This window comes from Odocoileus virginianus, chromosome 7, assembly GCF_023699985.2.
Source record: "Odocoileus virginianus isolate 20LAN1187 ecotype Illinois chromosome 7, Ovbor_1.2, whole genome shotgun sequence".
Classification (NCBI taxonomy): domain Eukaryota; kingdom Metazoa; phylum Chordata; class Mammalia; order Artiodactyla; family Cervidae; genus Odocoileus; species Odocoileus virginianus.
In genome coordinates, this window is record NC_069680.1 from 46,393,451 (window position 1) to 46,421,088 (window position 27,638).

At 36.5% G+C, this 27,638-nt stretch overlaps 1 protein-coding gene across 1 annotated transcript in view; it reads left to right on the forward strand.

Moving 5' to 3' along the window:
* Positions 1–25,998, forward strand: part of BTAF1 (B-TFIID TATA-box binding protein associated factor 1) — an 86,232-nt gene extending 60,234 nt beyond the window's left edge. Inside the window, exons 21-38 of the mRNA XM_020869960.2 lie at positions 718–908; positions 3,300–3,453; positions 3,866–3,975; positions 5,352–5,553; positions 6,696–6,844; positions 11,591–11,743; positions 11,965–12,086; positions 12,177–12,344; positions 14,037–14,114; positions 14,250–14,379; positions 15,239–15,380; positions 15,525–15,655; positions 17,293–17,418; positions 18,796–18,948; positions 21,007–21,218; positions 22,407–22,566; positions 22,932–23,102; positions 24,458–25,998. Of these exons, the coding sequence (XP_020725619.1) occupies positions 718–908; positions 3,300–3,453; positions 3,866–3,975; positions 5,352–5,553; positions 6,696–6,844; positions 11,591–11,743; positions 11,965–12,086; positions 12,177–12,344; positions 14,037–14,114; positions 14,250–14,379; positions 15,239–15,380; positions 15,525–15,655; positions 17,293–17,418; positions 18,796–18,948; positions 21,007–21,218; positions 22,407–22,566; positions 22,932–23,102; positions 24,458–24,601 (2,696 nt within the window). The 3' untranslated portion in view covers positions 24,602–25,998. The remainder of the gene's footprint in view (positions 1–717; positions 909–3,299; positions 3,454–3,865; positions 3,976–5,351; positions 5,554–6,695; positions 6,845–11,590; positions 11,744–11,964; positions 12,087–12,176; positions 12,345–14,036; positions 14,115–14,249; positions 14,380–15,238; positions 15,381–15,524; positions 15,656–17,292; positions 17,419–18,795; positions 18,949–21,006; positions 21,219–22,406; positions 22,567–22,931; positions 23,103–24,457) is intronic.
* Positions 25,999–27,638: the final 1,640 nt, after the last annotated feature.

Genomic DNA, 27,638 nt, shown 5'->3' on the forward strand with positions numbered 1-27,638 from the left:
TATAGGGTTTTCTGTTGACAGGGCTAGAAAACTTAACTGTATCCAATGGTGACTGAAAGTTCTTCCTATAAAATTCTGTTTTTCTCTAATTTAGTACATGTCTTATGAGATAAGTGGACTCTGTTATCAAATAGTGTTTAAACAGCTTTTCTGTTTTCCTCCAAAAAATGTATATGTAACGTAATAACTGCTCTTTGTAGTCTAGTCTCAAGGACCAATGTTTTGTCACATGCCTTAGTCCTGATTTCCTTCCATCCCCTCCCTGAGAGCTAGTTGAGGCAACAGTATTTTGCATTGGTTGATGTTTCTGAATTCATGGTTACTGTAGACTTTTTTTTTTTTTTTAAGAGAGAACTTACTTGCAGTATTTTTTAATGTGTCTTTTTATGCCAGGAAACAGTTACTCATTTTTAAAGAATTAATGTACTTTTAACAGAAGGTGGTACAGTCAGCCTTGCATTAGATATTTCTGGTTGTTAACAGGATTCTGCAACCTTGGCTGTATTAAGTATGGCCCTATGCAGATATCAAAATGTTTAACTTAATGTTGCATATTACTGATTTTTGTGACCATTTCATTGTCTAGAGAAAATATCATTGGCCTATAAAAATTGAGGCTTGAAAGACAGTTTGAAAACGTGTTGTATCTTTTGGAACAGGAAACATTTGGTCACCTATATTATGCTTTAAGGATTATTTGACTTTTTTCCTTAATAGGATCCAACTCTGAAAAAGATGGAATGCATCATACTGTCACCAAGCACCGGGGTATAATTACACTCTATCGGCATCAGAAAGCTGCTTTTGCTATCACAAGTAGGCGAGGTCCTACCCCCAAAGCCATCAAAGCTCAAATAGCCGATCTTCCTGCAGGAGGTAGTGGAAACCTCCTTGTTGAACTTGATGAGGTAAATAGTTTTTCTTCTTTGAATACTCTTGACTTTAAAGCAGAATTTTTTTACAGATTAGATTGAGAGCTAAATTGTCATATCAGCTTCTAGAATTATATTTTTAAGTGAATGAACTGGAGCTAATAATTTTTTGGATTATGCCAGCAACAGAGTTCAGAAAAACTACAAACTTCAAATTTCTCAAGCTTCTTATTTTTACCAGTATAGCTTTCTGATTATCTTGCTAGCAAGAAACCCTCTCAGTAGTGGGTGTATAAGTCATTCATGAATATGAACTAATTCACTCCTGTAACAGTGACTCCAGAGATGTTAATAGTGAAAGTTAACTTTTCTCAGTCTTATCAGTGTTAGGAATTACTGTTGATATTCAGAGGATAAGTTTATAGTGTCAAATAACTTGTTACCTTTTAGTCAACTTGAAATTTATTAATTGTGTGATGTGAGGTAGGGATCTAAATTTATTTGCCCATAGGAACAACCAGTTATCCTACCATTGAATCTTTTCCTCCCTAGTTGATGATAATAGCTCCTCTGTTATATATCCTGCTTTCCTATATGTAAGGATCTCCTTGGGCTTTCTATTCTACTTCATTGATCTACTTGTTCTACAGTACAGTTTTTAGAGACAATTTAAAGAAACGTTTGGTGGGACTTCCCTGGTGGTCCAGTGGTTAAGACTTCGTGCTTCCAGTGCAGAGGGTGCAGGTTTGATCCCTGGTTAGGGAACTAAGATCTCACGCTGCTGTGTGGCTGAAAAAAAAAGAAAAACTTTTTTTAACTGTTTGGTTTTGAAAAATCTTACAGTCACATTTTTAACAATGGAATTCTCTAGGTAGCTCTACTGGTTGCAAGACATAGGAACTTACCTGAGTTGAGCAATAAACTATCAGTGCTAAAAAGCATGTGTTTAATATATTTCTATAAAGTATAAGCCTATTTTGTTTGTTTTTTTAAACCAAAATCTTATTGTCTATATTCCTTTAAAAATATTCTGTGAATGAAGCCTTTTTCACTAACTATATTCTTCTCATCTTAATTTTTTTTTTTCATTTATTTTTATTAGTTGGAGGCTAATTACTTCACAACTTTGCAGTGGGTTTTGTCATACACTGACATGAATCAGCCATGAAGTTACATGTATTCCCCATCCCGATCCCCCCCTCCCACCTACCTCTCTACCTGATTCCTCTGGGTCTTCCCAGTGCACCAGGCTCGAGCACTTGTCTCATGCATCCAACCTGGGCTGGTGATCTGTTTCACTATAGATCATATACATGCTGTTCTCTCGAAACATCCCACCCTCGCCTTCTCCCACAGAGTCCAGAAGTCTGTTCTGTACATCTGTGTCTCTTTTTCTGTTTTGCATATAAGGTTATCATTACCATCTTTCTAAATTCCATATATATGTGTTAGTATGCTGTAATGTTCTTTATCTTTCTGGCTTACTTCACTCTGTATAATGGGCTCCAGTTTCATCCATCTCATTAGAACTGATTCAAATGAATTCTTTTTAATGGCTGAGTAATATTCCATGGTGTCATCTTAATTTTAATCAAAAATGTGTACTTCGATTTGCATAGTTCCTTCACTTAAAAATATAATTGTATCTTTCTGGAGGGACTTTTTTTGTATTTAATTATGAAATTACTGCTAAGTATGAGGTTATATTAATCTTGTTAAATTAAACAGATGCTTATATTCTGTCCCTTGAAAGTGAAAGTCACTCAGTCGTTTTCAACTCTTTGTGACCTCCTCGTGGACTATACAGTACATGGAATTCTCCAGGCCAGAATACTGGAGTGGGTTGCCTTTCTCTTCAGGGGATCTTCCCAACGCAGGGATCGAACCCAGGTCCCCCGCATTGCAGGCAGGTTCTTTACCAGCTGAGTCACAGGGGAAGCCCAAGAATACTGGAGTGGGTAGCATATCCCTTCTCCACGGAATCTTCCCAACCCAGGAATCAAACCGGGGTCTCCTGCATTGCAGGCAGATTCTTCACCAACTGAGCTATCAGGGAAGCCATGCTATCCCTTAAGCAAATGTAAATAAGGACAGGTCATGGTAAGTTTCTTTGGGGTAGAGAAAAGAAGAAAAAAACTTGTCACTTAGGACTTCCTCTAGAAACAGCACGCATTCTTCTATTTCTTTTCTCCAACCCCCCAAAAATATTTTACTTTGGATGTAAAAATCTAGCTCAGGATTTTATGCCTATGTAAATTTATTGAAAGGTGTTTTATAGTTATAATAAGTATGTCCAATAATTGCTTCATTGGTTAATGGTAACACTGAATTCTTAACACTGATTTTTAAATTCTCTTAATAACATTTTGAAAGCATTAGATATACTTTTTTCTGAAATCTTGTTTTCACCTAACATTTAATTTTTAGGCTCAGAAGCCTTACTTGGTACAACGGAGAGGAGCTGAGTTTGCCTTGACAACTATAGTGAAGCATTTTGGTGGTGAAATGGCAGTGAAGTTGCCACATCTCTGGGATGCTATGGTTGGCCCATTGAGGAATACAATCGACATACATAACTTTGGTGTGTACATATTTTTCCGAGTTGGGATTTAAACAGATTTCAGTGTATATCCATTACATATGTCTTTATAAAGTAACAATGCCTGTGCCTGTTTATCCCAGGCCAGCTGGTAAGTTTTTAAATAGAAGGTTCGTAAAAACATTGATTTTCATATTGTATACTTTCTTGCTTTTTACTTTTCCTGTTACGTATTTAGAAAGAGATTTGAAATGGATCATTATATTAAGCTTCTTTAGTTCTTTAGAATTAGTACCTCAGCAATTAAATTAAGGGTGTGGTATTTCATTTTATATTATAAAGCAAAAGAGACTCTTCCACAGTAGCTGGGGGAGTGCTAAGACTTTTTGTACGCTCTGAATTTTGAAAAACTATTTGTAAGGTAATATGCACTTATATCAATGTATCCTAATAGATGGAAAGTCCCTCTTGGAAAAGGGAGATGGCCCTGCCCAAGAACTGGTGAATTCTCTGCAAGTTTTTGAAACAGCAGCAGTGTCAATGGATTCTGAGCTTCATCCCCTGGTAACTAACTAATGCAAGTGTAGTTTTTTTCCTAATAAAATGAGTAGTCTTATTAGAGAGACTTAAGGCTTGAATGAAAAGTACAACTATGATGTCATCCCTTATGATTTCATTTTCTTCTAGATGCTATAACTAGATTCCTTCTTTTCCTGACAACTTAACTCTTCCAGGCTTTGAGGCAGAGCCGGGTGTGTGAATGAGAGAAAACCCACTCTGAGAGCTTAGAATATAGGGCAGTAGGAACAGGGCTCTTATCACACTGAAGGCAGCTGCAAACACAAAAGAAAGCTGCATCCCTGTTCATCTATACCATCTTAATAATATAGTCCAGGAACAGAAGAATACAGGTGATAAAACCTTCCCTAGATAAATGTAATGGTAGGAGGAAGTTACCTCTCTGAGATGAAACTAGTCAGTGGCAAAGATACAACATGGGTTTATTTTTTGACTGTTAAAATATCTCTCACCAAAAAATTAGAATAGAGGGAGGAGGAACATAGACCAGAGAATTAATTATCTGGTGTTCCACTGAAGAAAGTATTGATACTATTCTTTCCATGTAACTGTAATAGGAATCTCTCTGCAATTTATAACATCGTAAAAGGTGCTAGCGTTAATCCTTTGTTCATATAGGAGAGAGTAGAGGGAAATTTTTCTGTTTATATAGTAATAAAACATATTCTTTTACTTGTTAAATTTTGCGAATTTATCATTAGTAAAGAAGGGCGGAATTCATCTGTATGTGCTCAACCTCCATGATCAAACAGGATGCATTCAGCTGAACTGTAAGGCTAGTTTGTTGAGCGAGTACCTGACTCTCATCAGCATTAATCCTGGCTTCTGTGCATCAGACATTTAATAATGGGATATGTCATGCTCTTGTGATTATATTGCGTATGGAAAGCCAGGAAGTTAAAGTGGAAAATAGCTACCAGAGTATGGTGCCTAGAACAAAATCAGGATCACCCAACCCAGTGAATACAAAGTATGTACTTAAACCTAAGCCAGATTTGGAGGGGGCTGATGATGTGTAGTGTCCTTTTCCTAGCCTCAGTAGGAGAATCGTGCAAGTGCCTTTGATGTGTTCCCTACGAATTTTGGGAAGTATTGAGTGTTCCCTGGTGCCTAAGAGAATATTGAACAGGGGAGAAGTTCTGCACCTATCTATTCTTTTTGAAAGCATTATAATAATGTAGATTTCGATTAAATTCTTATTGAGGATATTCTGACAGTGTTTTGAGGTAACTGGAGATAATTCTTGGATTTAGCATCACTTGGAATATTGAGAACCTCTGAGTAAAGGCCATTATAGTTGTATTTTAAACATTAAATTCCCTAATGAGTCTTCTGACTTGTCTTAAACTTTTTGTTTTTAGCTGGTACTGCACTTGCCTCATCTGTACATGTGCCTTCAGTATCCCAGCACTGCAGTGAGGCACATGGCTGCTCGTTGTGTGGGCGTCATGAGCAAAATAGCTACCATGGAAACAATGAATATATTTTTGGAGAAGGTTCTTCCATGGCTGGGAGCAATTGACGACAATATCAAACAAGAGGGTGCAATTGAAGCACTTGCCTGTATCCTTTTTCACTTTGAAAAACTACACAAATTATATTTGTTTTATTTAAAAGTGACTAAAATAAAATTTATTCAGATATATTTGGGGAGTTTCTTGGCAGTCCAGTGGTTAGGACTCTACACTTTCACTGCTGAGCAAGCCATGTTGGAATTGGGGGGTGGGAGGAGAACAAGCCAAAAAAAAAACAATACCAAAAACAGATGTGCACACAACCTACCTTGTTCCAAAAAAAAGAAAACTATTTTTTTACATTTTATTTAGAAGTGTTATTTTTATTGCATTATATTATACCTGTATTTACATTTTATTATGATAATATTCACACAAAAAATTGAAGAAATATTGTTAATTTTAAGATACTTTTTATAAGCAAAAAATATATAGTCATTATGTTTTTAAATATTAGGTTGGCCAAAAAAGTTTGTTCAGCTTTTTCTATATGATGCTATGCTACTTTTTTTGGCCAACCCAGTATTAGTCAGATACTATGTAGGTAGTTCTTATAAATTTACTATGTTTGCTTTGTTCATTGATTGCCTGGCAAAATGATTAACTGGAAATATATAGACAAGCTTTTTTACCAGGGGTATGGCATCTAGTAACATTGTTTAACTCAAAATACCCAAAAGATATTTTGGTCTAAGAGCAAGAAAAATGGATATAGATCAAACCAGTAGAAACTCTAGCTAAGAAATGCTAAAGATTATGGGACTGAACTCACTGGACCTGCTGTCTCCAGCTCAGGGTTGTTAAGATCCTGGTGGAAAAATTGGAATTAATCTTTGACACTTGCTTGTGCTCCCTTGCTTGCAATGTAAATCAGTTTATTTTGATATGTGAATTCTAGAAACTTGTAGGAATTTCTCTATGGAAAAAAATCTTAGATTTCCTCCAGCATTCCTCAGATGAAAAAAATCATCTTATCTTCTTAATCATGAGAAAGTTACATAATTTTTTTAAAAAGTAACCCTGTATAAATGCTGTTACAATTGAATCATAGACCTTGGGGGATCCTCAGTCTCTCATAATACAGGTAAGCAATGAGGAACTGTTTTAGAAGTCACAGTCTTGGTGTATCAGTTTGTTTATGAAAACATCTACCCTAGAACCAGTTAGAAATTTCCTTAGTAACTTATTCAGGTGTAATGGAACAACTGGATGTTGGTATTGTTCCATATATTGTACTCTTAGTTGTGCCTGTGTTGGGAAGGATGAGTGATCAGACGGACAGCGTAAGATTCATGGCTACACAATGCTTTGCAACACTAATTAGACTCATGCCACTTGAGGTAAGTTGATGATAACTTGGTTTATGAACTTAGTGTTTTCAATAACTTCATAATAATTGTAACACCTTTTAAAGAACACGTTCTGAAGAACAGGTTTTAAAAAAAGATGTTGAATATGTTTACATTGTGTGTTAAGACTTTTATGCTTTAATAGGTAATTTTTTTAAACACCGTTTTAAATAAAACTATGGTTCCTAAAACAATGATAATTCTTTAGGTGATGCTAAATTTCTAGATGCTATTCTAGAAATAAATTGTGTTCCTGAGTATCCCGGGTAAATATCTAAAATTCTGTTCTGGAGTTTACATGAAAGGTAAATTTGAGAGATGGTAACTGAAAGTGTAAAAAGCAAATGATATGTCTGTTGGATTATGGAGAAAGCAGAATGCAAGGCTGAAATTGGACAATTTTGGAGTATATTTATGGGACAGAAATAATATATATGGCCAATGCAGGAAATAGAAGTGACTTGAAGCAAGAGAAAAGCCAGGACCCAGTCACTTAGCCATTTAATATATTTTTATGGGATTTTTGTAATTCAGGAAATAAATATATATGCATTTCATCCATTCTGCAGTATGTATCCAGTGGTTCCTTTTTAGGCCAGATAATATACTGGAATACCGCATTTTGTTTATCCTTTCATCAGTTGATGGACATTTGGCTATGATGAGTAATGCTGCTGTGAGCATGCACTTATAAAGTATTTGGGTGTAAGCTTTTTTTTTTCTCTCCTTTTGATTTCTCTGTGAGGAACATGGGATCTTAGTTCCCTGACCAGGGATCAAACCCGTGCCCCCTTCAGTGGAAGTACAGATTCTTAACCACTGGACCACCAGGGAAGTCCCTGCTTTTCTTTCTTTTGAGCAGGCATTTAGGAATGGAATTACTGGGTCATAAGATGTTAAACTTTTAAAGAAACTGTCTAGCGGTTTTCCCAGAAAACTGTACCATTTTATATTTCTACTAGAAAAGTATGAACATAATACTTTGGAACAGTCTCTCGGGGAGGGGGGGTAGGTGGAGTTTGACTATATCTGGTAAAAAAAAAAAAAAGCTGAGTCAAAGGACCTACCATAGGGTACTGAGTACAGTCTTCAGAAGTACACTGCTTGAGTAGTAGGGCCAAATTAACCCTTGCGAGAAGATTGATTTGAACCCACATTAGCAAAGCCTAAAAAAGCAAGCCTTAAAGGATTGAACTGGTTTCAGATAATTTAACTACATCCCAGAAAAAATTAAAAAATCTAAATATTTAACCCCCTAAAGTTCAGCACCTAATAGCATAAAACTTAGGATATTTAGCACACATCAAAAAATTAACCAGAGGGAATTCCCTAGTGGCCTAGTGGTTAGGATTCCAGGCTTTCACTGCCATGACCAGGGTTCAATCCCTAGTTGGGGAACTGAGATCCCACAAGCCATGTGGTGTGGCCAGAGGAAAAAAAAAAATCACCCAGGAGAAAAAGTCAGTCAATAGAAGCAGACCCTGAAATGACCCAGATAACAGAATTAGTATACAAGGTCATTAAAATATGCTCCATATGTTCAAGAAGGTAGAGGGAAAGCATGAATGTAATAAAGAGTGAACTGGAGGAAATAAGAACAACCCACATTGAACTTCTTGAGTTAAAAGATACAATTACAAATAAAAACACACTGGATAGGATTAATGACAAATTAGATGCTGTGAATTTGAAGACACAGCAGTAGAAACAAGAATGTCATGCAGGTTAATTCCTATTCCACTTTATCTTGATTCACTCTGTTACATTTTCATAGGAATCATCATGTACTTTTCTTTGAAGGATTCAGGGACTATCAAGCAGTGGGTTTGATAGAAGCTTTTATTCCTTGCACTGTTAGTAACTCTTGCTGCTTTTATAGGAATTGAAGTGAGGAAGATATCAATGGAAAGGTTCCTGGCACTGAACAATATTTATGAATCCTAATCATTGTTAGGAAATGTACCTCATTGTATGGCCTTATGCTGAGTCACTTTAGTCGTGTCCAACTCTTTGTGGTCCTATGGACTGTAGCCCGCCAGGCTTCTCTGTCCATGGGATTCTCCAGACAAGAATACTGGAGTGGGTTGCCATTTCCTCTTCCAGGGGCTCTTCCCAACCCAGGGATCAAACCTGCATCTCTTATTTCTCCTGCATTGGCAGGCAGGTTCTTCACCCCTGGCGCCACCTGGGAAGTACGACCTTATATCTGGTTGTTATTTATTAAAAGATCCATGAAATAAATGCCTGAAGATTTGTTCAGTTCAGTTCAGTCGCTCAGTCGTGTCCGACTCTTTGCGACCCCATGAATCGCAGCACGTCAGGCCTCTCTGTCCATCACCAACTCCTGGAGTTTACCCAAATTCATGTCCATTGAGTTGGTGATGCCATTCAGCCATCTCATACTCTGTCATCCCCTTCTCCTCCTGCCCCCAATCTTTCCCAGCATCAGGGTCTTTTCAAATGAGTCAGCTTTTCGCATCAGGTGGCCAAAGTATTGCCGTTTCAGCTTCAACATCAGTCCTTCCAGTGAACACCCAGGACTGATCTCCTTTAGGATGGACTGGTTGGATCTCCTTGCAGCCCAAGGGACTCTCAAGATTCTTCTCCAACACCACAGTTCAAAAGCATCAATTCTTCGGCACTCAGCTTTCTTTACAGTCCAACTCTCACATCCACACATGACCACTGGAAAAACCATAGCCTTGACTAGACGGACCTTTGTTGGCAAAGTAATCTCTCTGGTTTTTAATATGCTATCTAGGTTGGTCATAACTTTCCTTCCAAGGAGTAAGCGTCTTTTAATTTTATGGCTGCAATCACCATCTGCAGTGATTTTGGAGCCAAAAAAATAAAGTCTGACACTGTTTCCATTGATTCCCCATCTGTTTCCCATGAAGTGATGGGACCAGATGAAGATTTGTTACTTCCATGTAAAGCACTGTGCAGAAACGCCTCATTTTGATGGTTATCATTAGGATATTGAATGTGTTAAAATGATAGTTTCTATCTTGATTAAGTTAATTCTAAAACCTTTTGAGGGAATTCCCTGGTGGTCCAGTGTTTAGGACTCCGAGCTTCCACTGCAGAGGAGACAGATTCGATCCGTGGTTGGGGAACTAAGATCCCTTGAGCTGCACAGCATGGCAAAAAAACAAAACCCCTTTTGAAAATATAACATATAATCATTTTAAGACAGTATATATATCTCACTCCTGATACTATTTCTGGTATTATAAGAAACATACTTGAATTGAACTTAATTGAAGTTCTGTTCTCAGAATGTTATTACTTTTCTTAACTTTCAAGTTTACATTTCTTAATCATAGGGCAGTAGTTCTCAAACTTTTTGGTCTCTGAACCTCTTTACACTCTTAAAAATTTAAGACCTCAAAGAACTTTTATCATATTTTCTGTAGTAGAAATTAAAAGAAGTGGGAAAAGATTTATTAATTCATTTAAAGAATAAATCCATTAGACTTTTGAATAGGCCTTTTACAGATACGTGCTTTGTAACATGCATTGGTCATTTGGAGAACACTGACTCACTGAGTTATGTAAATCTTTTAAAGGTTGATTCATATCAGCATACAATAGCAAAAAGCAGACTCATTAGTATCACCAACAGAAAAATCTCTAAATATTGGGAAGCACCTGCAGCGCTAAGTTTCTTTTGACAGCTTGCATTTTATCATTGGCAACAAGTTGTGCCACTCATTTTCCTTGAAGTAACCAAATTTTTTAAAGAAAATAATCTGCCAAATACTCAAGTCAGAATAACCATAGTTTGTCAGTCCATTCGAGTAAACTCATTCTGTAAAAAATAGCTAAGTCACCTCACGATTTTAAGAAATCTTACAAGTGCTTTTCGTAAATATTTTGTATTTCAGTATTCATGATATACAGCAGAAATGCTTTATGGAATACTTCATATTTTGTTGCACAGAATGTTAAAAAGATGTGCCATTCAAAGGTTGAGGTTTAATAAAATTATTTTTACTGCTTCATTGACATTCTTAAGTGAAACCAGCTTTTTTAAAAAAAAAAAGGCTGGTGCATGACTGCAAGTATTAGTGACTGCTCGTACGCTTGGTGTCACCACCTTGATTCTTCCTGAGGCAAAAGTAGTCTTGCCCACCATTACTTTTGTGTATCAGAGCAAAAGTCAACACAGTGAAAAAAGCAAACAATGTCTTATCCTTTGTTATAAAATAGCTGCAGTCAGTAACCCTTTGAAAAGGTCTTAGAAATCCTGAGGGGTCTGCAGACCACATTTTGAGAACCAGTACCCTGGCTAACCGTTAACACTAAAATTGAGAGGCTCTATAGTAACAGCATTCCACTTAAACAATACAATTTTGTCTTTATCAAGTAACACATGGTATGGGAAAAATAAGTTGTAGCTGTGTTCTTAAAATATCTTAGATGTGCTTATTTAATAATCTCATTATATAGTGCTTTTAATACCTGTCAAATTCTTAAATATTTGTCTTCCAGTCATTAAAATGATACTATTTTTGAATTGGTTTTTCTTTGCATATATATGTGTGTGTGTGTGTGTGTGTGTGTGCCTGCGTGTGTTACCTTTGGTATTTTTTTAATTGAGAATAGTTGGTTTACAATATTGTGTTATCTCTGCATTTACATTTTGGTAAGACTTGAAATAATTTCATAATCTGGGGATGGACAAATTAATAGATAGTAGCAAATTGTTTTAATACACTTAAAAAATCATTTTAGGCAGGCATTCCAGACCCTCCAAATATGTCAGAAGAATTAATCCAATTGAAAGCCAAGGAAAGACACTTTTTGGAGCAATTGTTAGATGGGAAAAAGTTAGAAAATTACAAGATTCCAGTACCAATCAATGCTGAACTCAGAAAATATCAACAGGTAAAGTTTTATACTTATCTTATAAATACTGATTATTACCTTGAAGAATTTAAAGATTGATTTAATAATTAAAATTCTTCTGTTTGGTGTCTTGTATCCATTTATTTCTCCCTGCCTGTAAAAATACACTGTGTTTGCTCTTTGTAAACATGTTCTTTACAGAAAAATATTTTTATGATCTGTTCACATTTACCATTTTTCTCTTTCTCCCAACCTTTCAGGATGGTGTGAACTGGTTAGCATTTCTTAATAAGTATAAGCTTCATGGAATTCTGTGTGATGACATGGGTTTAGGGAAGACTTTACAGTCCATCTGTATTCTAGCAGGAGATCACTGTCACAGGTAATTTTAAATGTTATTTTAACAGAAGGCTTTCAGATGCTGAGCAATATAAACAAGCTGGTTAATTCACTGTGTTTTGCTGTTGTAAAGGGCCCAGGAATATGCAAGATCAAAATTGGCAGAATGTATGCCACTTCCTTCCTTGGTGGTTTGTCCACCAACATTAACAGGTCATTGGGTGGATGAAGTAGGTAAATTTTGCTCCAGAGAATATCTCAATCCACTGCATTATACTGGACCTCCTACTGAAAGAATAAGGTAAGAACTGTACAACCAAAAAATGTTTAATCTTTTGCTTTAAATAGTTTGGAAGAATAAAATTTATTAAAAATGAATTCTAGTTAGCTTTTTTGGTTGTCAGACATAGAAACTTACTTATTTAAGAAAGGTAAATGAACATAATAAAAATATAATCAGTGAGACTCATCAAAATTTAAGAAGTTTCAAGACTTTCCTAATGGTGTAGTAGCTAAAACTCTGTGCCCCTAGTACAGGGGGCCTGGGTTCAATCCCTGGTTGGTGAACTAGATCCCATATGCTGTAATTAAAAGCCACAGCTAAAACATGGCATAACCAAATAAATCGTAAAATAAATACAAAGTGTAAGGACATTAACCCCTGTCAACAATCAGTTAGGCTCTAAATTTTTGGAGCTAGGAAGCTATCAAGAACCAAAACCGTTCTTGGTGCCTTTCCTAAAACCTTGAGATCATAGCATCTCCTAGGTGCTTCTGTTATTTCTTCATTTTCTGTGCACTTTCCCTAAGAGCTACCTCTTCCTTCTTCCCTCTCCCCAAAAGTGCTTTTGGTGCACAGTGGCTTGCTCTAGCTGCCCTGATCCCATAGAACTCTATAGTTCTATTAATACATCTCTGTTCCTAAATACAGATGTTGAAGAGTGGTGTATCATTAATTTCAGTTTGTCTTTTAAAGCTTGGATAGTCCCAGATTTCTGATTAGTCTGTAGATTTGCTGCCCTTCTGTGAATTAATAGCTAACATATACTGAGCACTTACTGGTTGGGCATTAGATATTCTAAGCAGTTTTATTTACATTTATGTAATACCATGTATTCTCTTAATTAGATATGGGTACTATTATTGTTCCCAGTTTGCAGATGGGGAGTCTAAGACATGGGGCCTGGGAAGAATATCATTCAGCTAATTAAATAGAAGGTCACTAGGTATAATTAAATGAAGTTTTGAACACAGGCAGCTCAAGAGCTTGTAAAGGAATTCATCCATTTATAAGTGGTAAAAACTCAGACTAGCTTAAGCAAACAGGAAATTCATTAGTTAAACTGAGCATCTTGGGGTGAATTCTTGCTTCAGGTACATCTAAATTACTGTTCTTCCCCATGCATAGTTTGTTCTGTTGGTCGCTACTGGACTTTTGTCTACTGTTGGTATAGATAAAAGGTCATGGGCAGTCTTAGGCCTACATTCTCCTAGCTTGGCAACTGTAATGAGCAGAGATATTCTCTCAGACTAGCCGGCCTTGATTGCATCATGTCCTCAAACCAACCTCCATGATTGGGGAATAAAATATTGTGAATGGCTTGATCTGATTAAAATGCTTCACCTCTTTGGTGATTATGGGGACATGTGATTGATGGCTCATGCTCGGCCCCCAGCACAACGTGGAATGATGAAGGAATAGTGCCTCCAAGGAAGAGGTTTTGGCAACTAAAGTTAAAATGACCTTCACATTGTGAGTCAGGTACTCACCCCTTTTCTCATCAGACTGAGTTCGGGCCACATGACCAAGCTGTAAGGAGAATGGCCTTCGGGTAGCAGGGTCATGGATGCAGAGGAAGCAGAAGGGAACATTGGGTTTGGTAGGCAGGTTGAACTCACTTTGCGCAATAGCATCTGTGCTTTCCCCTTTGAAAGCATATTGCAAACTTGGCAGATTCCCCATTTTCTAATCTTAACTTATTTTTAAATGCAGGTTACAGCACCAGGTGAAAAGGCACAATCTCATAGTGGCTTCATACGATGTTGTGAGAAATGACATAGATTTCTTTAGGTAAGAATTAAAATTTTTTAAAGGAAAACAGTGTCAAATTCAGAGAGAATTAGTATCTTTCTGCCTCAAAGACTCTTTGTATTGTTCCTGACATGTAGTAAAAGATGCTAACATTTTTTGTTTATTCTTCCTTAGAAATATTAAATTTAACTACTGTATTCTTGATGAAGGCCATGTCATCAAAAATGGAAAAACAAAATTGTCAAAAGCAGTAAAACAACTGACTGCTAATTATAGGATTATTCTTTCTGGAACACCAATCCAGGTAATTATTTACCTTTTCTTTACTTGGCATTTGACAGTGAATTAAAGAAGAGGTTTTTTTTTTTTTGTTTGTTTTTTGTTTTTGTTTGTTTTTGGAATAATTTCCAGTAATTATCTTGCTTTTATAATGGTTCATTTGGTATGTAGCAGTATCTGAGCAAACCAGGTTTTAAATCTCATATTTAAAATGTGATTTTAGGCTTTGGTAGCCCATGAGTCAGGAGGCAAAGCCCAAGTGCAATTAGAAGGGTTTCACTGCAGGAGGGCAACCCACCACAGTGAGCCAGAGCTTAAGCAGGGTGAGAAGGGCTTCTGGAAGGGGTACACAGATAGGATGGTACATCCACACATACTGGGAAAGCATCCAAAATGGGAAAGTGTGGGGGGGTTTTTTGGTTTTTGTTTTGTGAAACTCCAAGTAGAATTGGAAAGAACCTGTGCCTTTTCTCATGACCCATAAATATTGGGTAGCCATGACCTATAACCAAACTCTTCTAGGTTTTCCTGTGTTGAATAAAATGGTGATATTGGCCAAATTTCTTAAATCTTGCTGTTAATCTTAGTCTCAAAAAGACCAGAAACGTATTCATCTTTCTGCTCTGTTTACTACTTGATAGAACTGACCAAAAAGATTGGTACTGTGCACCAAGGCTTATTGTGGTGGAAAAGACTTGAAAGTTCCTCTAAATAGGAGAGAGTATTTTCTCCAAACTTTACACAATAAAATATAAACTCATATCCAGAAATAGTGATAATCTCTCTCTATGTCATTACAGTGGGCTTTCATTAATGTTCCATTTTTAAGTATAAGGAAATAATCCTAGTACACAAGATAACTGGTGTTCCTTTCTTATATTCAGAACAACGTTTTGGAGCTGTGGTCATTATTTGATTTCCTCATGCCAGGATTTTTGGGGACTGAACGCCAGTTTGCTGCTCGGTATGGTAAACCTATATTAGCAAGTAGGGATGCTCGAAGCTCCAGTCGAGAACAAGAAGCAGGTAGGAAAAAGAGATATCATTATATATTCTATGCAAGTGAATATAATTTATATCTACTTTGGGGGAAGTCATTTAATTTTATTATTAGAGAAATTAATAAGAGAATAATAGAATAACGTTAATTCTGTTAATAATTATTAACAGGTGTTCTTGCAATGGATGCACTGCACCGCCAGGTTCTGCCATTTCTTTTGAGAAGAATGAAAGAAGATGTTTTACAGGATCTACCACCCAAAATTATTCAAGACTATTACTGTACTCTCAGTCCTCTCCAGGTTAGGAATCTGGTGATTGTGGTTGTTGATGCTGTGTTTATTACTAGAATGCTTTGAATAAGTCATAAAAGTAGTGAGTAAAGGGGTTTAGCCTTTGGTTTTATTGCTCTAATCTAGCTTCTACTTCCTTAGACTTCAGGAATATTCTGTTTCAAACAAGTGTAGATAAAACCTAAATGAATCTATTTGCATATATAAATACACATTTGGGCTTGTGCATTTTCAACACAGCATTAAAACAAAATCTGTTGTCATAATTGCTTTGTTATATGTCTCAAGTTAATTGAAAAAGTTGGAATGTTAAAATGATAAAGAAGTAAGCCAGTGATAAAGAAGTAAGCCAGTGTTTTTTAGGGCCAGAAGTCTGCCTGTGATGTCTTTTCCTTTCAGCAGCATTATAGGTGTATACATCAGGGCTGAGTTGGGAAGTGGGACCTCATCTCTTCTAAAGTATTGCCAGTAAATTTTCAAGAGAAGTATTGGCTTCTGCCCAGTTCTAATTTTGTACATAGAGACCATTGTCAAAGGCGTTTATCATATGCCTTTCCTTGTGTAGTATTTGTGTGTGTGTGTGTGTGTGTGTGTGTGGTATTTTTTAAGGGAAAGCTATCTCTTAGTAAAATATGGCCTGTAAACAGAATTTTCTCTTTGAGTGTTTACATTGTGTTCTAGGTGAGTAAGCATCAGTCTGTTTCAGTATCAGATGATTTAGTGTGGTTCAAATGAATAAAAGATACACAGATGTATCTGCAAAATAGCTCCTTTCCCCTCCAGTATATATAGACAGTTAACCTTTTAGTATTTATCTATCCAACTTCAGTTTTGTGGACAAAACATTAATTTAAATGCTAAGAGCTCTGTGATATTATCTACATCATCTCTCGGCCTCTATCCCTTGTTTGTAAAAATCGGATTAATATTTCTTGAAAGAAAAATTTTTAGAGGTAATGAGATGAAGACTTTAAGTATGATAAAGAAAAGGTGTCATATGAAAAAACCTGAGATATTATAGTGGTATGTAACATCAGCATAAAACACATTTAAGTAGTCTGGAGGAAGGGAGCTGGAGAGGGAAGTGACATCTGGGTTTGTTTTGCATCTACAGGTTTTTATTCTCTGACTTCTGTTCTTTAGCACTGTAGATTTTCTTCCCTTTCACATCGTTTTAACATATACATGGCAGGAACCCAGACTCTTAAGGAAATACTTTAAACTTGGTGTGGGTTCTGTGGTTAGTATCTTTTTTAAAACTTGGTCTTTTGAAACATACCTGTTAGGGTCTTGACCATGTAGCTTCACTTAAGGAAGATTTCCTCAGTTACTTGTAAGGGTTCAGGTTCTCTTTTATCCATAACTTATTTACCTTCTTGAATAGAGTGGGAAAATTGAATTTAGGATTATTTGACTATTTTTTGAAAAATATTTTAGCAGCTGAACAGTGTGTTAAACTTGTTTTCTAAATGTAATTTAAAAGGAATTTACCATGATGCAGTGGATCATCTATATTCAAGTAGGTTGCATAATTTATTTTCTTTGATGAGGGCTGATTTACATTGCTGTTCTTACTGGCCTTTTCTAGTTATGTTTTGAACAATTGAAAATAAATATACTTACTGCTTTTGTGGGGGAATTTATAGGTTCAACTCTATGAGGATTTTGCTAAGTCTCGTGCCAAGTGTGACGTCGATGAAACAGTTTCTTCAGCTGCACTTTCTGAAGAAACCGAGAAACCAAAGCTTAAAGCTACAGGTCATGTATTCCAGGTACATGTTACAGCCCCCTTTTTAAATGTTGCTGAAGAATGCGCTTCAGTACAGCAATGTTTATATGAAACACTGAAATATGGGTTTATCTAATTTTTTCAATTTTGTGTATACATTCTTGAAAATATGTAAAAGTGCCAATTAATTTTCATGTTCATAATTAGTAATAGGTAGTATTAAAATTAAAGTGAAAACTGCAATGATATTACATGAAGAGTTTTAAAATAAGAGAATTTTTGTTTCCTATTCAAAAAATATTTGAATACCTACCACAAGGCAGTAATTTTTCTAACCTCAGGGGTTAATTAAAGCAGTGAACAAGACCCTAGGGGTGAAAAATATAAAAAACATGTATCATGTAAAAGAAAATCAACTATGGGCTTATACAGAATAGGAGTCAGGGTAGGTTGTAGTTTTTCAACAGGGTGATCAGGGATGTCACTGAGAAGGTGACATTTGAGCAAAGATCTGAATGAAGGTTGAGGCATGTAGATGCGTGGGAGGAAATTATTCCAGGCAGAGATATTACATACAGTACGGAAGTCCTGAGACAGATGATGAATGTGCTTGAGAACAAAGAGAAAGTGGCAACTCATTTTTTCTTTCCCTTTTGAAATATTCCACTGTACAATATCTCCCAAACCCTCCCCCCCCCCCCTTGTCAACAAGATATTAAAATACTACAGCATTTTTAAAGACAGAAATGGGAAAAGGCAATTTTGAAAGCTCATACCTCTCCCAGTTTCTATCATAGTGCCCAGCAGTGGAGCTTACTGATGCAAATCTGTGTGCCAAAAATGAGACCCAATCATAGGCCAAGCAAAGGACAAGAGACAAGGGTATGGCTGAGTCAGAGAAAGGAAACAAAGACCTTAGAGGACTCTGATTCTCAAACCCGACTACACAGTCCCGCCTTCCCTTTCCCGCCACCGACCTGCTGAATCAGAGTACTGTGCAGAGGGGAGAGATTCACAGATTTAAAAGGGTCTTGTGTAGTTTTCATACCCACTAAAGTTTGAGGAACCTTCCTTTAGGAAATGATGTCTAATTCTAGAATCATCTAGCAACATTATCAGGCACTTTCAGTTCAAAAGGGTTAGCTATAGGAACTAATAAGACCTTGTGTCATGAGAAGGTCATTGGTCTAGTAGGGAAGATAGACATCACAATACAATTTATATGTTATAAATTCTCTCACAGAAATAAATTGCACGAGAAGCATAGATGAAGACATGACAGATATGTGAACTGGTTCTTGAAGTAGTAAGAAGATGAAGAAAGGCATTCTAGACAGATGCAGTAGCACAGGAAAAGACACAGATACAAATACTTGTGTCGTGTGAAGGAGACTTATATATACTTTTTTCTCTCTTAAAGGCATTACAGTACTTACGTAAACTGTGCAACCATCCAGCATTAGTCTTAACACCTCAGCATCCAGAGTTCAAGAGTACTACTGAAAAACTTGCAGCTCAGAATTCTTCTCTCCATGATATTCAGCATGCCCCTAAACTCTCAGCTTTGAAACAAGTAAGTACATCTTTTAAGTGTTAGATGTATGTTGCACATTCCTGATCTGTAACAGTAGGTAAATTTGCTTTTCCAAAAGATTACTGATTCATTTACCATTTTAAAAAAATATGTTAAATTTTTGATAACAGCTTTTTAAAAAATTGTGGTAAAGTATAGCAAATGCCACTTTAACTGTTTTTGAAATGTAGAATTCTGTGGCATTAATTACATTCAGTGTTATGTACCCATTACCACTATTCCAGAATTTTTCCATCATCCAGATAGAAACTGTGTACCTGTATTTATTTCTGGCTGCACCATGCAGCACACAGGATCTTAGATTGAACCCATGCCCCCTGCATAGGGAGTAAGAAGTCTTAACCACCCAGCTGCCAGAGAAGGCCTGAAACTACCAATCAGCAGTAACTTCCCACTTTCCTTTCCATAACCCTGGGAACCTCTAATCTACTTTGTCTGTATGAATATGTCTGTCTAAATATTTCATGTAAGTGGGATCACATATTTGTTCTTTTGTGATTGGCTAGTTTCACTTATTTTCAAGCTTCCTTCACGTCACAGCATGTATCAGTACTTCATTTTTATGGCCAAATAAAAATTCTATTGTTGCTGTTATTACCACCATGGCGTTGTGGGCTTCCCTGGTAGTTCAGATGATGAAGAATCCACCTGCAGTGCAGGAGACGAGGGTTCCGTCTCTGGTTCAGGACGGTCCCCTAGAGGAGGGCACCCAGTCCAGTGTTCCTGCCTAGAGACCCCCCTGGACAGAGGAGCCTGGAGGGCTGTGGTCCGCGGGGTCACAGGCAGACACAGCTGAGCACAGCATGCCAAACCACATTTTGTTTATCCAGTTGTGTGCTGATGGGCATGTGGGTGGTTTCCACCTCTGGCAATTGTGGATAATGCCGCAGTGAACATCACCTCATCGGTATCTGAGTTCTTTTAGGTATAGATGTGAGGGAAACTGCTGGGTTACACAGCTAGTCTGTGGTTAACTTTTTGAGGAACTACCAAATCTTTCCGCAGTGGCTGTAATGCTTACATTGCAAGCCATGTGCCAGGGTTCTGATTTCTCTACATCCTCACCAAGATTTTCCTTTTCTTAATTTAACCATCACTGTAGGTATGAGATGGTGTCACACTGTTGATTTGATTAGTTTTCCCTAATGATTAATAATGCTGTTTTTTTCATGTCCTTATTAAGACATATCTTCTTTGAAGAAATACCTGTTGAAGTCTTTCGACTATTTTTTTCATTGGACTGTTTCTTTTGGTTGAGTTTTAGGAGTTTATATTCTAGATGTTAAGCCTTTATCAGATACGTAATTTGCAGATACTTTCTCCAAGTCTGTGGATTCTTTTCACTTTCCTGATAATGACCTCCATGGCTTCTGATGAGAAAACAGGTGTTAATCTCATTGAGAATCCCTTTCACATGAAGTCACTTCTGGGCATTCCCTGGTGGTCCAGTGGTCAGGACTCGGCACATTTACTGCCAGGGCCTGGGTTTGATCCCTGATCAGGAAACTTAAGATCGCACAAATCATGCAGTGTAGGGGTGGTGGGAGTCACTTTTCCCTTGCTGTTTTCAAGATTTCTCTCTTTGTCACTGTGATTATCAGTCTGATTATAATGTATGGTCTTGTGGATCATTTGAATTTATTTTTCTAGAAACTGCTTACTCTGCCATTTTACTCATACCACTTGTAGTAACATCATACCAGAGATTGTGAGCTCCTTATTGCAAAACTCAGCTTTTAGTTTATCGACCTTTAAAAAAAAAAGCCTGTTTTAAAATCTAGACTTCAGTTATTGTTTTAGCTTTTTATAGCTTTTCTGGCTTAAGTTTTATTGAGAATAACTAATGGATGAAGAGTTTTGATTTCACATGGGCTAGAGTAGAAAATATTACATAACGATAGCCCAAAATGCTAACCTGTTTTTCAGGTGACAGGTAAGTTAACCTTTTCTTACCACAAAGAGAAGCATATATTTCAGTGAGATTGATTGCGTTCTTTTATGGGACACCTGTATATAACAAGTGATTCTTTCTTCAAGTTGCTGTTGGACTGTGGTTTGGGAAATGGCAGTACTTCCGAGAGTGGCACAGAGTCTGTAGTAGCCCAGCACAGAATACTGATCTTCTGTCAACTTAAAAGCATGCTTGATATAGTAGAACATGATCTTCTCAAACCTCATTTACCCTCTGTCACTTACTTGAGGTTGGATGGTAGCATACCTCCTGGTCAGAGGCATTCCATTGTTTCACGGTAAGTGTATTACAATTACTTACATAGAAGTTTGCCCATGAACTACTTTGACTAAATATCTGAAAATGTGTTTTATTATTATTTAATTCAACCCAACTAAATCTTTACCTTTTTAAAATACAGAACTGCAGAAATGTAATTGAGTAGTTTGTTTAGCTAGGGGGAAAGAACTGTATTAGGAAAGCATCCTTAAGGGCATGAAAGAAGTTTAAGGCATCAAAACAGAGAGGTAACTATTTCCCCTTCATCTGTATTTGGTGGTTGGGGGTAAGAGGTGGCAAACAGGTGGCTTAACTATGCTCTTTCCTCATCTCTCCATCTGCACTGAGAACGCGTTGGAAGCTGGCCTGGCTTGGAAGCAGTCTCCGAGTGCAGTGTTTCTTATGTGTGGTCTGCTTTCGAAATCTCAGTGGTTCATTGTTTAAAATGCAGATTCCTAGGACCTGTCATGCAGGCTGCTGACTTCAAAGCATTTTTAACAGGCATTCCTAAGAGATCTTAAGGCTTAAGGCACAAAACAGACCTATGCAGGAACTTAAATCCCAGGTTTGACTCCAAACTCCACCATCAAAGCAGTGTTCTCTTGAGCACTAATGTTTATTATCCACACAGCCTGGATCTCTTTGAAATAGTAATATCCTTATAGAGCTACTGTAACAAATAATGTAAAGCATATAAAGTAAAGCCCGGTGTTTGTCTCAGAGTCAGTAATAAATGATAGCTCTGTAATGTTAGTTTTTCTTTTTCCTAGAAGCTACTACATGTCCTTTGTCAATATCTTCTAGGACTAGTATGATTTTAGCAACCCTTACCACCCTAATCTTCTGCCTTCCCTGACTGATCTGACCTTTTCCCACACTATTCTGTCTCCATATGTTAAAAAGATTCATAGTTGGGTTTTGTCTTAGTGTTCCATTTTTGAAAATTACTCAAGTACATTTTGCAATTGGACTTAATTGCTAGGTATGAAATTTCTAACATGTTCTAGAATACCTTTTTTCTACTACTAAAGATGTGTATATTTAAAAGAAGGTAGTCTCAGCTCTAGTGGTCACAGAAATGGCTATATCATGAATTTATAAAGCAATGTTCTTATTTGTGCTCTTTAATATTAAACTTTAAAGTGTCTATTATTAGAACTTTAGGAAGCAATGTACTAATTTTATTTTTTAATATCTATGTTTTTAGGTTTAACAATGATCCATCCATAGATGTTCTTTTACTTACAACTCATGTTGGTGGCCTGGGGCTTAACTTAACAGGCGCTGATACAGTGGTATTTGTGGAGCATGACTGGAATCCCATGCGTGATCTACAAGCCATGGACCGAGCCCATCGCATTGGGCAGGTAAAAAGTCAACACTCACAGGTGTTAACTTGCACACTGGGAAAAATACTTCTCCCAAAAGACAAAGTCTTGGTTTAAGTTCCTATTTTTATGTTGATAAGTGTTGTGACATTAGGCAAGTCACTTAATTTTGTTGCACGACTTCCTCACACATTAAATGAGGTGCTTGGGCCAAGAAAACCTGGGATACTATCCATTCCTAATATTCTGTTATTGCAAACATTTTAAGGTCTTGGGCACAGATTTTTAAAAAAACCCGCAATCCTAGTTCAGTAGTAGTCAAGTATCATACAAAGCCCTCTGATTTGGTAAATCTCAAAGCTTATCCATTTATTGTGCTACAGTTGCTTTTTTTTCTCACTCAGAAACGTGTGGTTAATGTATACCGATTGATAACCAGAGGAACACTGGAAGAGAAAATAATGGGTTTGCAGAAATTCAAGATGAACATAGCAAATACTGTTATTAGCCAAGAGAACTCTAGTTTGCAGAGTATGGGGACAGATCAACTCCTTGATCTGTTTACTCTTGATAAGGTAAAGAACTTATACAACTTTTGTATTTATAATATGTGTTCGCAGACTTCCTGGCACTACTTGGTAAAAGTATTAAAGGGGGCAGCAAAGGTGTTCAGTTTAATATCAACTAGATAACCCTTTGAGGGCATTTTTGATGTCCAGATAAAACTCTCAGATACTAGGGGATGTTCGAAGTTTATACTTTCTGATTGATGGCTCTAGTGTGCTCCCTGGGTTTTCTTTCCTTAGCTGTCCTTTAGTGGGTAGGAACTATCTCGAGTCAGCTAGACCTGACTCTCCATTCCTTGCCCTGCCTCCTATTAACTGGTGACTTAAAGCAAATTAACTTCTCTGAGCATCTTCAGCCTTGGCAGGATAACAATGCCTATATTACTACAAAGGTATGAAGATAATGGGTATTTTTGTTATTGTAGATGACAGAACTAATAGATAACAATCCATTAGCAAAGAATGCACCAGCTGGAAATAGTCAGTTTAATAATGTAAAATGAATAGGGTTGATTTCAAGTCCTGTGTAGGTTCAGAAAATCAATTGTACACTCAGTATAAATTATGGTAAGAGATGGCTTTATATAATGCAGTTAAACCAGCTGTAATAACAGGGTTATCACGTCCAAATTTTAGAGAAAGTAGTTCCCCTCTGTATATTAAGCCACGTTTAGAATATTATGTCTGATTCTGGGTGTGGCAGTAACAAATTAGTCCCCAAAAGGTGGCCAGAATGGAGAAAGGTTCCTTAAGCATGTCATGTAAGATAAGGTAGAGAGAACAAGATCTGTGTAACCTAGAAAAAAGGCTCAAAAAAACATGGGTTGCTTCAAATGTATTTTTATTTCATTAGAATGTTCTTATGGGTGACTTCTCTCAGCGAGCAGAATTGGGCTCAAGGGGTCTTCCAAGGAAGCAAGAGCTGTTGCCATAAACAATCTTACTGGCAAAATCTGAATGTATGAGGTCATCTTGATTTTTGTACTTTGTACTCTGGTGATGTAAGAATGTCCCTGTTCTCGGGGTAAAGGGGCATAAATAGTATCTGCAACTTGCTCTGCATTGGTTTGGGGAAAGGCTGATAAGTTACATACCTAATTTTGTAATCTGTATACAGGGAGGACGAATGATAGAGCCCAGTGTGACACAGATAACAATGAGTTCTTTGCAATGTTCTTAAAATTCTTCTCAAATAAAAAGGGCAGTGGAAAACAGAATAGGCTATCTTACGAGATCATGAGCTTCCCCATAGTTTGAAGTGTTTTCAACTCCGCTGAAAAAGTGCAGTGTTAGAAAAAACTGTGGTATTTTAAAGAAAAATAAAATTTTTGAAATCTTCCATTTTATCTTTCTTCCAATTAAAGGATGGCAAAGCAGAAAAGGCTGACACTTCTACTTCTGGAAAAACAAGTATGAGATCAATTCTTGAAAACCTGAGTGATCTTTGGGATCAAGAGCAATATGATTCAGAGTACAGCCTGGAAAATTTTATGCATTCTCTCAAATAACTATCAAATATTGTAAATGCAATTGCTGCTAGTTCAGTAACATTTCTGCTGATATTCAGCAAATTTCAAAGTTTATGGTGAACTTTTAGCTCAATTTGTAAATAGATCTGAAGAATATTCAGCATAACGCTGGTCCTTGTTTCACTGGGGGGAACAAGTTATTCTCAAACGTTTGCACTGTATTAAATTTAAATGTTAATGTGAAAAATGGTTTAAATTTTACATGCTGAATAGCTGCAGAGCAGAGGCACCAAACCAGGTTTACATGCGCTGCCGCGGGGTGTTCTTACGGGGAACGCGCCTCCCATCTTTGCATAGGCACACTTTGTACAGGAGAATATCCACGAGTACTTTAGTCTTCATGTACATTTTTTCTTTTAAATAGAACTTGTTTTTTATAAATGATTAAAAACTAGGGCTTTTTTTTTTATAAAAGCCTTAATGAGCCATAATTTTAAGAATAATGACTACAATTATTGGTAATGCTTGGAACATGAGAATCTTAGAATGAATTGAACCAGGCCCTTGGTGGAAACGTTTATATATTTAATGCAGAGGCATAGTGTTTTTCAAATCTTTAACATCATTTTGTCAACTTTTAAAATATTATCAACTATTCTAAATACAGGTAATGTTCTATTTAAGCCTATCATAACATCCTGTTAAGAGGGTGTTTTTTTAATTTATCTAAGGGCTAGGATATAGCCAGATTCAGAGAACATATGTACTCAATAGGTTTCAATCATATATATAATATATTTTTTGTAACTATGAACATATACAGTTTTCCAGAAGTAGATTTTACACTGTTTAGAATTTCAAAACCTATGGTGAAAAGACTGTTTATTGTAGTAATGCATGACTGAAGCATAAAAGGGAGAAGTGATTCCTTTATATACACAGACATACATCAATACACATATCTATATGCACAGGCATACCTGTCCTGCATCTGAAAAGGTGCTTGGTATTGGCACTAAAATCATGTAGTTATACTGGGCAGCAATAATTGGGCATGAAGCTGATTAGTGTTAGAAAAGTGAGCTCAATAGCAAGGGTGGGTATATGTATATAGATATGCATGTATGTGTATGTATATAATTTTATAAATTTCACACATAAATTAATACATGCCTGTGTGCATATAAATATGTATGGATATATTTGTATATACATGTACAGGAAATAGACATCCCCCAGGTTTGTGGCTGGCCATACACATAGGCATCGGTTTAAAAACCATCAGACCTCAGCTGTAAAATAACTTTGTTTAAAGTTATACTGTTCTGCAGCATTTAGACATGGACATGTGTCACATTTCAGTAGCTTTGACAACCATACTGTAACATTAAACATAGCATTCCACAAGAGAATAAAAAAAAGATTTAACTGTAAAATATGTGTAACTGTGTGTTATTTGTAGGAAATGATCACTAGAAAAAGCAAAAGATTAGATACATCTGAAAAAAAAAAAAACACATCTTTTTTCTTTCTAATGGTTATTTCTTTCATTATTGAGAATTTATGTCAAATTCAATAGAAGACCAAAAGGAAATTCTTGACTTTATACAGAACATTCATTCTATATAGCACACAGTAAAGCTATTTGGGAATGTGACCACTCAGAGGCAAAGTGGGGAGACTATAAGAACATAACAGAAATTACAGAAAAATTAAAAGCACTGTTCCAGATACTTAATCTCAGTACAATCTTACATGTCCTGATTAAAGACAGACCTTCCTCAATATCCCAGAACACTTGTTGGCATCAGTGGAATCTAAGTGAAATTGACTATAGGAGCATGTGTTAAGTGCCAGAGTAGACAATGTGAGGCTATAAAGCAAAAACTTGAGTTGTGCCAATTAACAGAAAATACTTGCCATCCAACAAGTCAGTGTCATGCATCAAAAACTGCATCTTGGGACTTACCTGCTGGTCCAGTGGGAAAACTGGACAGCCACATGAAGAAGAATGATATTAGAACACTCCATAATACCACAAACAGAAATAATCTCTGAATGGATTAAAGGCCTGAATGTAAGGCCAGACACTATAAAACTCTTAAAGGAAACCATAGGCAGAACACTCTGTGATATAAATCACAGCAAGATCTTTTTTGACCCACTTAAGCATAATGAAAATAAAAACAAAAATAAATAGGACCTAATTAAACTTAAAACCTTTTGCACAGCAAAGGAAACTATAGACAAAAAGACAGCCCTCAGAATGGGAGATAATATTTGCAAACAAAGCAACTGACAAATGATTAATCTCTAAAATATACAAGCAATTCATGCAGCTCAACATAAAAAAAAAAAAAAAGCCCAATCCAAAAAAAAAAAAAAATGGGTGGAAGACCTAACTCAACATTTCTCCAAAGACAACATACTGATTGTCAACAAACATGAAAAGATGCTCTACATTGCTAATTTTTAGAGAAATGCAAATCAAAACTACAATGAGGTATCACCTCACACTGGGTAGAATAGTCATCATCAATAGTCATCATCAAAAAATCTACAAACTAAATGGTGGAGAGGGTAAGGAGAGAAGGGAACCTCCTCAGTGGGACTGTAAATTGATGGAAAACAGTATGGAGGTTCCTTAAAAAATTAAAAATAGAACTACCATATGAACCAGCAATCTAACTACTGGGCATATACACAGAGAAAACTAGAATTCAACAAGACACAGGTATGCCAATGTTCACTGTAACTATTTACAGTAGTCAGGACATGGTAGCAACCTAAATGTCCATAAACAGAGTAAAGGATAAAGATGTGCATTTATATAATGGGATATCACTCAGCCATAAAAAAGGAACAAAACTGGGTCATTTGTAGAGACATGGATGGACCTAGAGAGTGTCATGCACGGTGAAGTCAGAAAAACATGCTGTATGTTAACACATATATGTGGAGTCCAGAAAAATGGTACAGATGATCTTATCTGCAAAGCAGAAAGAGATATGTAGAGAACGAATATACAGATGCTGAGGGGGAGGGGAGGCACCGGGAGATTGGGGTTGGCACACAC